Here is a 12,768-nt window from a genome sequence, read left to right as displayed (position 1 = left end):
TAGCTAGGTATTACTGCACTGTTGGAGCTAGAAACACAAGCATTTAGCTAGGTATTACTGCACTGTTGGAGCTAGAAACACAAGCATTTAGCTAGGTGTTACTGCACTGTTTGAGCTAGAAACACAAGCATTTAGCTAGGTGTTACCGCACTGTTGGAGCTAGAAACACAAGCATTTAGCTAGGTGTTACTGCACTGTTGGAGCTAGGTATTACAGCACTGTTGGAGCTAGAAACACAAGCATTTAGCTAGGTATTACTGCACTGTTGGAGCTAGAAACAAAAGCATTTAGCTAGGTGTTGCTGCACTGTTGGAGCTAGAAACACAAGCATTTAGCTAGGTATTACTGCACTGTTGGAGCTAGAAACACAAGCATTTAGCTAGGTATTACTGCACTGTTGGAGCTAGAAACACAAGCATTTAGCTAGGTGTTACTGCACTGTTTGAGCTAGAAACACAAGCATTTAGCTAGGTGTTACCGCACTGTTGGAGCTAGAAACACAAGCATTTAGCTAGGTGTTACTGCACTGTTGGAGCTAGAAACATAAGCATTTCGCTGCACCTGCGATAACATCTGCAAATCAGTATACGCAACCAATAAAATTTGATTTGATTTGAAGAAAGCCTAACTATATTGCTTAGGCCGGTCCTACCCCTTGCAGATCTGCAAAGTGCAAACAAAAAAAGGGTTAAAGCCAAGGGGAAGGGATGGGGAGCGAATTGGGACAGGTGTGTGGAACATTCTGTCTTGATAGTCAACTCACCTGAATATCAAGGCCTCAATCAGTGACTGATTGAAATGTAACTGTAACCGCATCAATGCAGCATCACACTATCAGTAGCAGAAACGTCTGCCTTCTCCGACCACTGATGTTAAACTACCATGGAATTCAGTGTCAAATCACCCTATTTGACTAAAGCTCTCATTCCCCTTCCAATGCACGCACTCACTCACTCTCATACTTTAGCTAATCATCTGAGAAACCCATTCCATGCTTTGCCCTTATTAACTTATCCTCACCAACTACAACTAGGCTACCTCCTCTGTTAAGACTTCAATATTTGTCCTCCCATTTGTTTGTTGTGGATATAGGCCTACTGTTTATTAGGGCTGTGACGGTCATGGAATTTTGGATGACTGCGGCCTCCGTAATAACCGCTTGAATAGCAAAAATTAAATAACAAATATTTTTTAGGCGCACATGTTCTCCTTTCCTCCGCTCCTGACTGCATGTGCTGCCATTAGAAATAGAATGACTAGAACGGGCGTCCCCGTTCAAATCAATAATGGCATAATGGGTGGACTGGCGGCCATTGTGAGTGTACCCATAGGAGCAAAGCAGGAAGTGTACCCATCCATATGTGCTGTGATTTGTTGATTCAACTCAACTGACATTACAAAAAATACATTCCATTGCATGAGCCACATCATTTAAAATCATTTGAATGAAAATTCTACATTACCATGGAAATTATTGCATCACAATACCAGGCAGCCATTGTGAGTGTACCTATGAGTTTACCAGTGAAATTGCCAAGGTTAGAGGTTCCAAGCCCATTCTATTCATCGTTTGCTACAACACCTTGCTTGTTTCAGCAAGGGGCAACAAAGTTTCATCACACTGTTACGAGTCCATGTTATCGCAGAAACGGACTCAACCGTACGAATGCGTGGCTGTCCCGTCTTCAGTCAGCAGTTTATTTGGGGGGGGGGAATGGTTAGAGATTTGTTTTTTTTTGGGGGGGGGGGGGGGGGGTTTATGACAGTTATTTTATTTTCATGACGGTCTTTATCCATAACCGTCGGTTACACGGTTATACAGTAATTGTGCCAGCCCTACTGTCCATGTGGGTCTGTACCATTTAAGCAACTGTCTAAGGGAAAGCTAGCCTTCAGTACATTTTCATTAGCCTATATTCAGTGTCAGTACAGCGCATCCATTAAGAGGAGAGGAAGCCAATGATGTACTGTAAATAAACATGAATACACTGTACTCTATGTATGTCTATGGAGGAAGCTGCTGAGGGCAGAGATTCAGGAGGATGGATGGAGCTTCTTCATCACTCCTGTGTGTCTCTATGGTGTCAGGTTGCCTGGGCTGGGTGAGGGAATTATTGTCCATTTAAGATTTTCATCTTTCTCTCTCCCCCTCTCTCTCTTTCTGTCTTTGTCCCTGTGTCTCTTTCCCACTCTCTCTGTCTCACTCTCCATGCTAACAAACACTTACTGTACAGGTTATCAGGCTGTAGGTCACATCCCAGTGATCACAAGTCATTCTGGCAGTCTTCTGTGTATTTATCGCCTAATGTTTATAAAATATACAGTACCAGTCAAAGGTTTGGACACCTACTAATTCCAGGGTTTTTCTTCATTATTACTATTTTTTACATTGTAGAATAATAGTGAAGACATCAAAACTATGAAATAACACATATGGAATCATGTAGTAACCAAAAAAGTGTTAAACAAATCTAAATATATTTTATATTTGAGAGTAGCCACACTTTGCCTTGATGCCAGCTTTGCACACTCTTGGCATTCTCTCAACCAGCTGCATGAGGTAGTCACCTGGAATGCATTTCAATTAACAGGTGTGCCTTGTTAAAAGTTAATTTGTGGAATTTCTTTCCTTCTTAATGCATTTGAGCCTGTGTGTTGTGGCAAGGTCGGGTTGGTATACAGAAGATGGCCCTATTAGATAAAAGACCAAGTCCATATTATGGCAAGAACAGCTCAAATAAGCAAAGAGAAACGACAGTCCATCATTACTTTAAGACATGAAGGTCAGTCAATCCGGAAAATTTCAAGAACTTTGAAAGTTTCTTCAAGTGCAGTTTCAAAAAATATCAAGCGCTATGATGAAACTGGCCCTCATGAGGACCGCCACAGGAAAGGAAGACCCAGAGTTACCTCATGTGCAGAGGATAAGTTCATTAGTTACCAGCCTCAGAAATTGCAGCCCAAATAAATGCTTCACAGAGTTCAAGTAACAGACACATCTCAACATCAACTGTTCAGAGGAGACTGCGTGAATCAGGCCTTCATGGTCGAATTGCTGCAAAGAAACTGCTACTAAAGGACACCAATAAGAAGAAGAGACTTGCTTGGGCCAAGAAACACGAGCAATGGACATTAGACCGGTGGAAATCTGTCCTTTGGTCTGATGAGTCCAAATTTGAGATGTTTGGTTCCAACCGCCGTGTCCTTGTGAAATGCAGAGTAGGTTAACGATGATCTTCGCATGTGTGGTTCCCACCGTGAAGCATGGAGGAGGAGGTGTGATGGTGTGGGGGTGCTTTGCCGGTGACACTGTCAGTGATTTATTTAGAATTCAAGCACACTTAACTAGCATGGCTACCACAGCATTCTGCAGCGATACGCCATCCCATCTGGTTTGTGCTTAGTTGGACTATCATTTGTTTTTTAACAGGAAAATGACCGAACACACCTCCAGGCTGTGTAAGGGCTATATGACCAAGGAGAGTGATGGAGTGCTGCATCAGATGATCTGGCCTCCACAATCACCCGACCTCAACCCAATTGAGATAGTTTGGGATGAGTTGGACCGAAGAGTGAAGGAAAAGCAGCCAACAAGTGCTCAGCATATGTGGGAACTCCTTCAAGACTGTTGGAAAAGCATTCCAGGTGAAGCTGGTTGAGAGAATGCCAAGAGTGTGCAAAGCTGTCAAGGCAAAGGGTGGCTACTTTGAAAAATCTAAAATCTATTTTGATTTGTTTAACACTTTTTTGGTTACTACATGATTCCATATGTGTTATTTCATAGTTTTGATGTCTTCACTATTATTCTACAATTTAGAAAATAGTAAAAATAAAGAAAAACCCTTGAATGAGTAGGTGTGTCCAAACTTTTGACTGGTACTGTATACAGTGCATTCGGAAAGTATTCCCTCATCAATCTACACACAATACCCCATAATGACGGGCGGCAGGTAGCTTAGTGGTTAAGAGCGTTCTAATCCCCGAGCCGACTAGGTGAAAAATCTGTCTGTGCCCTTGCGCAATGCACTTAACCCTAATTGCTCATGTAAGTCGCTCTGGATAAGAGCGTCTGCTAAATGACTAAAAATGTAAAAAATGTAAAAAAATGACAAAGCAAAAACAGGTTTTTAGACAGTTTTGCAAAAGTATTAAAAATAAACGGAAATATAACATTTACATAAGTATTCAGGCCCTTTACTCAGTACTTTGTTGAAGCACCTTTGGCAGCTATTACAGCCTCTCTTCTTCTTGGGTATGACGCTACAAGCTTGGCACACCTGTATTTGGGGAGTTTTTCCCATTCTCTGCAGATCCTCTCAAGCTCTGTCAGGTTGGATGTGTAACGTCGCTGCACAGCTATTTTCAGGTCTCTCCAGAGATGTTCGATCGGGTTAAAGTCCAGGCTTTGGCTGGGCCACTCAGAGACATTCAGAGACTTGTCCCGAAGCCACTCCTGCGTTGTCTTGGCTGTGTGCTTAGGGTCGTTGTCCTGTTGGAAGGTGAACCTTCATCCCAGTCTGGGGTCCTGAGCGTTCTGGAGCAGGTTTTCATCAAGGATCTCTCTGTACTTGCTCCGTTCATCTTTCCCTCGATCCTGACTCCCCCCCCCCCCCACAGCATGATGCTGCTGCCACCACCATGCTTCACTGTAGGGATGGTGCCAGGTTTCCTCCAGACGTGACGCTTGGCATTCAGGCCAAAGAGTTCAATTTTGGTTTCATCAGACCAGAGAATCTTGTTTCTCATGGTCTGAGAGTCTTTAGGTGCCTTTTGGCAAACTCCAAGTGGGCTGTCGTGCCTTTTACTGAGGAGTGTCTTCCGTCTGGCCACTCTACCATAAAGGCCTGATTGGTGGAGTGCTCTGTCAAGATTGACCACAGAGGAACTCTGGATCTCTGTCAGCGTGACCATCGGGTTCTTGTTCACCTCCCTAGACAGGAGTGTGCCTTTCCAAATCATGTCCAATCAATTTAATTTACCACAGGTGGACTCCAATCAAGTTGTAGAAACCTCTTAAGGATTATCAATGGAAACAGGATGCACCTGAGCTCAATTTCGAGTCTCATAGCAAAGGGTATGAATACTTATGTAAATAAGGTATTTCTGTTTTTTATTTGTAATACATTTGCAAACATTTCTAAAAACCTGTTTTCACTTTGTCAATATGGGTTATTGTGTGTAGATTGAGGAAGAACATTTAATTAATCAATTTTAGAATAAGGCTGTAACGTAACAAAATGTGGAAAAAGTCAAGGTGTCTGAATACTTTTTGAAAGCACTTTGTATATAGTAATAATATTATGTTTGTTAACATTTATGTTAATGTTAGTTTACCCTTAAATGTTTTATTTTACTTGGTGCCTCTTTGGACAGACCCATGTTGTGATGATGTGGTGTTCTGAAGACACCAGCAGGTGGCGCTAGTGGACTGCTGAAATGACTTTACCCAACAAGTCTGGGGCAGGCCACTCAGTTTCCTTGGGTTGAGATAGAAGAAGACATTTCCACTGTACACATCATCACCATATCTATTAATAAGCTAAATGGATTAGAAAACAAACATCACTATTCTTACACGCGCTTCTCCCCAAGCCCACACAAGGTAGTTGAGGAAGGATGTAGCACTGGGTGTCTAAATGTGTTGTTTGTTACGCAGGTGATTTCTGAGGAAGGGGTCAGCTTTAAGGTCAGTTTTATATCTCTGTCTCTTTCTCTCTTTCTCCCTCTCTGTGCTGTGATTATGTGGTGACACTGTCTGTGCTCGGTGACGCTCTAAGTGTTTTTGATTGGCTGTTGAATGATTTGATTGCCCTAGCTTGTCTTGTGATGAGGTAGCAGCTAGCTCTGGTGCAAGTTCTTGTTCTAACTATCAGTCCCAGGCTTTAGGGCCAGATCCCCAGTCAGTCACCTAGCAACCCCTCCTGAGTACCGCCCCCCTTGCAGCTTTGTCTGCCACTGGGTGTGATGTGCTGTCAGGCTGCAGCTGTAGGCTGAGGACTATGCTTTGCACTCTTCACTAGTTAGTGTTGCAGTTTGTTTGCCCCTCTGTTACTGTAAGGTCATCCTTTGCTTAGCTTCTGTCAGCTCAATGAATTTGGCACCTGTAGTTAGTGAGAATATGCTTTCTCTTCGATAGGCTACAATTTGTAAGCAGACAGACCAGAAGTAGTTTCTAGACACTTGTTAACCAACCTGCAGTGATCTAATTGATTCACAATACTAAATTAATTCACATACTAATCTAATCACCTATTACTTCGAGTGCTTCCTCTGTTTGATAAGTCGCTTTTCCCTCTCAATTCTCTTGTCAATCACTTGGAGAGAATCTCAAGATCAGTATAAAATGTTAAACCTAGCCATTCAGTTAATTGGGGGGGTGGGGGGGGGGGGAGTTACTGAGGTTGATTAACTGTTTCTTAGGTAGCTTGATGAATGATAATGAACCTTGTATTTTGACCGAATTCCAATCTGTGTCTGGCTTTGGGATTCTCTGTGTGTTTGTATGTGTCCGTCCGTCCATCTGACCGTGTGTGTCCCCGTGTGTTTGTGTCCGTGTGTGTGTGTTTGACAACAGATTGTGGGGAACGGCAGTGAGCAGCAGCTGCAGAAGGAGCTGGAGGATGTTCTGATGGACCCCTCTGTAGCTGAGCAGATTCTGAGCGGTGGGGGTAGTGGTGGTGGCTTGGGAGACCAGGTGGAAGGGGGGCACCATGTGTCCCACCCCACCACAGCAGCACCACCCCAGTCCGAGCCCCAACTGTGCCCTGATTCCCTCAGCGATCCCCTCGGTGACCCCCTCAGCACCCCGCCAAAAGTTGAGATGGTTCTGCCCGTCCAATCCGCACAAGGTGCACAGGAGAGCGAGCTGAATGAACGATCGTACCGTGGTGAGTCAGAGCAAGGATACCAAATTAATCCCTACTCCAGGGGTAGGCAAAGTTTTTGGCTCGAGGGCCACATCGGGGTTTCGAAATTCAACACATTTTTTTACGGATTTGTTTGTCAAAATGTATTTGCGGTCCAGAAAAGGGGCTCTTATTGGAAAATATATAGGTCTGTTATCATTTCTACATAGTTTTCTGTCTATTTGTAGATGTTCAAGAGTAGCCTGGAGTGTTTTTTTACCCCAAAATAATCACCTCCAGCTGGCTGGATTGAATGGACTCCAGCCCGCGGAGCGTAGTTTGCCCACCCCTGCCCTACACCCTAGGCACCTCTGTAGATATGAGAGGATTGGATAGATGTAAGAACCTCAGTAATAGCTTTATCTTGTCTTCTGATTGGCTGGGTGGAAATATCAAGTCTGTATATCCAATGTCCTAGGGGTAGGGTCTACGGTTAGATTTTGTATTCAGGGTTAATCTGATGTCTCTCTCTCTCACTAGACCTGCTCTGTGTGACCTTTGACTTCCACAGGGGATGAGTCATCTTCGGAGTGCAGTCCCTGTTCGCCCATCCCAGACGAGGACAGTGTGGTGTTCAATAAGCTGACCTATCTGGGCTGTGCCTCGGTCAACGCGCCCCGCAGCGAGGTGGAAGCTCTCCGCATGATGACCATCCTCAGAGGGCAGTGCCAGCTACCCCTAGACGTCACCCTGTCTGTGCCCGGCGTCTCAGAGGGCACCGTCAGGTCAGGACTGCTTGCCAAACAAACCAACACCGGAGATTAGTGTGTGTGTGAGAGTGTGTGTGTGTGAGGCTCCTAAAATCTAAACAAACAAACATGAGACTGAGACACAATTGTGGTAATGCTGTGATATATAGTCTGTATATAGTCGGTATATAATCTATATATAGTCAGCATATAGTCTGCATATAGTCTACATACAGTGAGGGGAAAAAAGTATTTGATCCCCTGCTGATTTTGTACGTTTGCCCACTGACAAAAAAATGATCAGTCTATAATTTTAATGGGAGGTTTATTTGATCAGTGAGAGACAGAATAACAACAAAAAAATCCAGAAAAACGCATGTCAAAAATGTTATAAATTGATTTGCATTTTAATGAGGGAAATAAGTATTTGACCCCCTCTCAATCAGAAAGATTTCTGGCTCCCAGGTGTCTTTTATAAAGGTAACGAGCTGCGATTAGGAGCACACTCTTAAAGGGAGTGCTCCTAATCTCAGTTTGTTACCTGTATAAAAGACACCTGTCCACAGAAGCAATCAATCAATCAGATTCCAAACTCTCTGCCAAGACCAAAGAGCTCTCCAAGGATGTCAGGGACAAGATTGTAGACCTACACAAGGCTGGAATGGGCTACAAGACCATCGCCAAGCAGCTTGGTGAGAAGGTGACAACAGTTGGTGCGATTATTCGCAAATGGAAGAAACACAAAAGAATTGTCAATCTCCCTCGGCCTGGGGCTCCATGCAAGATCTCACCTCATGGAGTTGCAATGATCATGAGAACGGTGAGGAATCAGCCCAGAACTACACGGGAGGATCTTGTCAATGATCTCAAGGCAGCTGGGACCTTAGTCACCAAGAAAACAATTGGTAACACACTACGCCGTGAAGGACTGAAATCCTGCAGCGCCCGCAAGGTCCCCCTGCTCAAGAAAGCACATATACAGGCCCGTCTGAAGTTTGCCAATGAACATCTGAATGATACAGAGGAGAACTGGGTGAAAGTGTTGTGGTCAGATGAGACCAAAATGGAGCTCTTTGGCATCAACTCAACTCGCCGTGTTTGGAGGAGGAGAAATGCTGCCTAAGACCCCAAGAACACTATCCCCACCGTCAAACATGGAGGTGGAAACATTATGCTTTGGGGGTGTTTTTCTGCTAAGGGGACAGGACAACTTCACCGCATCAAAGGGACGATGGACGAGGCCATGTACCGTCAAATCTTGGGTGAGAACCTCCTTCCCTCAGCCAGGGCATTGAAAATGGGTCGTGGATGGGTATTCCAGCATGACAATGACCCAAAACACACGGCAAGGCAACAAAGGAGTGGCTTAAGAAGAATCACATTAAGGTCCTGGAGTGGCCTAGCCAGTCTCCAGACCTTAATCCCATAGAAAATCTGTGGAGGGAGCTGAAGGTTCGAGTTGCCAAACGTCAGCCTCGAAACCTTAATGACTTGGAGAAGATCTGCAAAGAGGAGTGGGACAAAATCCCTCCTGAGATGTGTGTAAACCTGGTGGCCAACTACAAGAAACTTCTGACCTCTGTGATTGCCAACAAGGGTTTTGCCACCAAGTACTAAGTCATGTTTTGCAGAGGGGTCAAATACTTATTTCCTTCATTAAAATGCAAATCAATTTATAACATTTTTGACATGCGTTTTTCTGGATTTTTTTGTTGTTATTCTGTCTCTCACTGTTCAAATAAATCTACCATTAAAATTATAGACTGATCATGTCTTTGTCAGTGGGAAAACGTACAAAATCAGCAGGGGATCAAATACTTTTTTCCCTCACTGTACATGTAGGTTTGGTTAGGTGATTGATTGATTGATTGATTGATTGATTGATTGATTGAAGTACTATGTACATATAGGTGGGGGGTGAAAAGCAGAAAGTCCAGGTAGCCATTTAATGACCTGTTCAGCAGTCTTATGGCTTTGGGGTTGAAGCTGTTCAGGAACCTTTTGGTCCCAGATTTGGCGCTCCGGTACCACTTGCCATGCGGTTGCAGAGTGAACAGACTGTGACTTGGGTATATAGTCTGCATATAGTCTACATATAGTCTGCATATAGTCTGTATATAATCTGTATGTACTCTCTATATAGGCTGTATGTAGTCTGTATGTAGTCTCTATATAGGCTGTATGTAGTCTGTATGTAGTCTCTATATAGGCTGTATGTAGTCTGTATGTAGTCTCTATATAGGCTGTATGTAGTCTGTATGTAGTCTCTATATAGGCTGTATGTAGTCTGTATGTAGTCTCTATATAGGCTGTATGTAGTCTGTATGTAGTCTCTATATAGGCTGTATGTAGTCTGTATGTAGTCTCTATATAGGCTGTATATAATCTGAATATAATCTGTATATAGTCTCTATATAGTCTATATTTTACCTTTACCAATTAACTTTGGACCATAACAGCCATAACCTTACCAGACTGTTTTTCTGCAGGTTGCTGGACCCCCAGACAAGCACAGAGATAGCCAGCTACCCCATCTACAAGATACTGTTCTGTGTGCGTGGTCATGACGGCACGCCAGAGAGTGACTGCTTCGCCTTCACAGAGAGCCACTACAACGCAGAGATCTTCCATATACATGTCTTCCGCTGTGAGATCCAAGAGGCGGTGAGGACCTGCACTACACACACACACACACACACACACACACACACACACACTCACACACACAGAGATTCGGGGATGGTGACAGACTGAGACATCAGCACTTGGACATACACTTTACAAAAGCCCAGTGGCAAGTCATTCACTTCCAGTGACTGAGTTGTTTAGCTCCATGTTGCCTGGGTCTTCCTTCGCCACACTACAGTTCCACACACATTTGACTGCATTGTAAATCTTGAACTGCAGTACCCTTTTTCACTGTACCAGATTCTTCAATCTGACAGCACACTTCTCTCATGCTGCCCACCACAAAACCCAAACTTTCATGTTGAGATGAAATATCTCTTCCTGTGTGAGCTGTTTACCCTCTCTTCCCTCTCTACCCATCACTACCTCTCTCTCTACCCCTCTACCCCTCTCTCTCTACCCTCTCTCTCTACCCCTCTCTCTCTACCCCTCTACCTCTTCTACCCTCTACCTCTCTCTACCCCTCTACCTCTCTCTCTACCCCTCTACCTCTCTCTACCCCTCTACCTCTTCTCTACCCCTCTACCTCTCTCTACCCCTCTACCCCTCTCTCTCTACCCCTCTCTCTCTACCCCTCTACCTCTCTCCCCTACCTCTCTCTCTACCCCTCTCTCTCTACCCCTCTACCTCTCTCTCTACCTCTCTCTACCCCTCTACTCTCTCTGCCTACCTCCGCTCTACCTCTCTCTAACCCTCTACCTCTCTATACCCCTCTCTGCCTACCTCTCTCTACCTCTCTCCTAACCCTCTACCTCTCTCTACCCCTCTGCCTACCTCTCTCTACCCCTCTACCTCTCTCTACCCCCTCTACTCTCTCTCTACCTCTCTCTACCCCCTCTACTTCTCTACCTCTCTCTACCCACTACCTCTCTCTCCCTACCTCTCTCTCTACCTCTCTCTATCCCTCTCTCTCTACCTCTCTCTACCTCTCTCTCCTACCCTCTACCTCTCTCTACCCCTCTACCTCTCTCTCTACCTCTCTCTACCCCTCTACCTCTCTCACTACCTCTCTCTACCTCTCTCTGCCTACCTCTCGCTCTACCTCTCTCTCTACCTCTCTCTACCTCTCTCTCTCACTACCTATCTCTCTCCCTACCTCTCTCCCTACCTCTCTCTCTACCTCTCTCTAATGCTCTCTCTCTCTCTCTCTCTCTCTCTCTCTCTCTCTCTACCCCTCTACCTCTCTCTCTCTCGACCCCTCTACCTCTCTCTCTCTCGACCCCTCTACCTCTCTCTCTCTCGACCCCTCTACCTCTCTCTCTACCTCTCTCTACCCCACTACCTCTCTCTGCCTACCTCTCTCTACCCCTCTACCTCTCTGCCTACCTCTCTCTACCTCTCTCTACACCTCTCTCTCTCTCTCTCTCTCTCTCTCTCACTACCTCTCTCTCTCTCACTCTCTCTCTCTCACTACCTCTCTCTCTCTCTCTCTCTCTCTCTCTCTCTCTCTCTCTCTCTCTCTCTCTCTCTCTCTCTCTCTCTCTCTCTCTCTCTCTCTCTCTCTCTCTCTCTCTCTCTCTCTCTCTCTCTCTCTCTCTCTCTCTCTCAATTCAATTTAATTTAAGGGCTTTATTGGCAAGGGAAACTTATGTTAACATTGCCAAAGCAAGTGAAGTAGATAGTAAACAAAAGTGAAATAAACAATAAATATGAACAGTAAACATTACACTCAGAAGTTCCAAAAGAATAAAGACATTATAATGTCATATTATGTGTATATATACAGTGTTGTAACAATGTGCAAATAGTTAAAGGACAAATGGGAAAATAAATAAACATAAATATGGGTTGTATTTACAATGTTGTTTGTTCTTCACTGGTTGCCCTTTTCTTGTGGCAACAGGTCACAAATCTTGCTGCTGTGATGGCACACTGTGGTATTTCACCCAATAGATATGGGAGTTGATCCAAATTGGATTTGTTTTCGAAATCTTTGTGGGTCTGTGTAATCTGAGGGAAATATGTGTCTCTAATATGGTCATACATTTGGCTGGAGGTTTGGAAGTGCAGCTCAGTTTCCACCTCATTTTGTGGGCAGTGTGCACATAGCCTGTCTTCTCTTGAGAGCCAGGTCTGCCTATGGCGGCCTTTCTCAATAGCAAGGCTATGCTCACTGAGTTTGTACATAGTCAAAGCTTTCCTTAAGTTTGAGTCAGTCACAGTGGTCAGGTATTCTGCTACTGTGTACTCTCTGTTTAGGGCCAAATAGCATTCTAGTTTGCTCTGTTTGTTTGTAAATTCTTTCCAATGTGTCAAGTAATTCTCTTTTTGTTTTCTCATGATTTGGTTGGGTCTAATTGTGTTGTTGTCCTGGGGCTCTGTGGGGTCTGTTTGTGTTTGTGAACAGAGCCCCAGGACCAGCTTACTTAGGGAACTCTTCTCCAAGTTCATCTCTCTGTAGGTGATGGCTTTGTTATGGAAGGTTTGGGAATCGCTTCATTTTAAGTGGTTATAGAATTTAATGGCTCTTTTCTGGATTTTGATAA

General features: G+C 44.3%; 1 protein-coding gene across 1 annotated transcript in view; it reads left to right on the top strand.

Annotated features, from left to right (window-relative positions):
- The window catches only part of LOC311135815 (rab GTPase-activating protein 1-like), a gene marked incomplete at its 3' end in the record, with an annotated part of 72,759 nt that overhangs the window by 14,361 nt on the left and 45,630 nt on the right, over nucleotides 1-12,768 (top strand). Inside the window, exons 3-6 of the mRNA XM_084169853.1 lie at nucleotides 5,657-5,686; nucleotides 6,575-6,887; nucleotides 7,417-7,630; nucleotides 10,084-10,258. Of these exons, the coding sequence (XP_084025979.1) occupies nucleotides 5,657-5,686; nucleotides 6,575-6,887; nucleotides 7,417-7,630; nucleotides 10,084-10,258 (732 nt within the window). The remainder of the gene's footprint in view (nucleotides 1-5,656; nucleotides 5,687-6,574; nucleotides 6,888-7,416; nucleotides 7,631-10,083; nucleotides 10,259-12,768) is intronic.

Source organism: Coregonus lavaretus, assembly GCF_964263955.1.
Source record: "Coregonus lavaretus genome assembly, chromosome: 10".
Lineage (NCBI taxonomy): Eukaryota > Metazoa > Chordata > Actinopteri > Salmoniformes > Salmonidae > Coregonus > Coregonus lavaretus.
The sequence above is the reverse complement of the archived record's forward strand: the minus strand, read 5'-3'. Positions and strand labels throughout refer to the sequence as shown.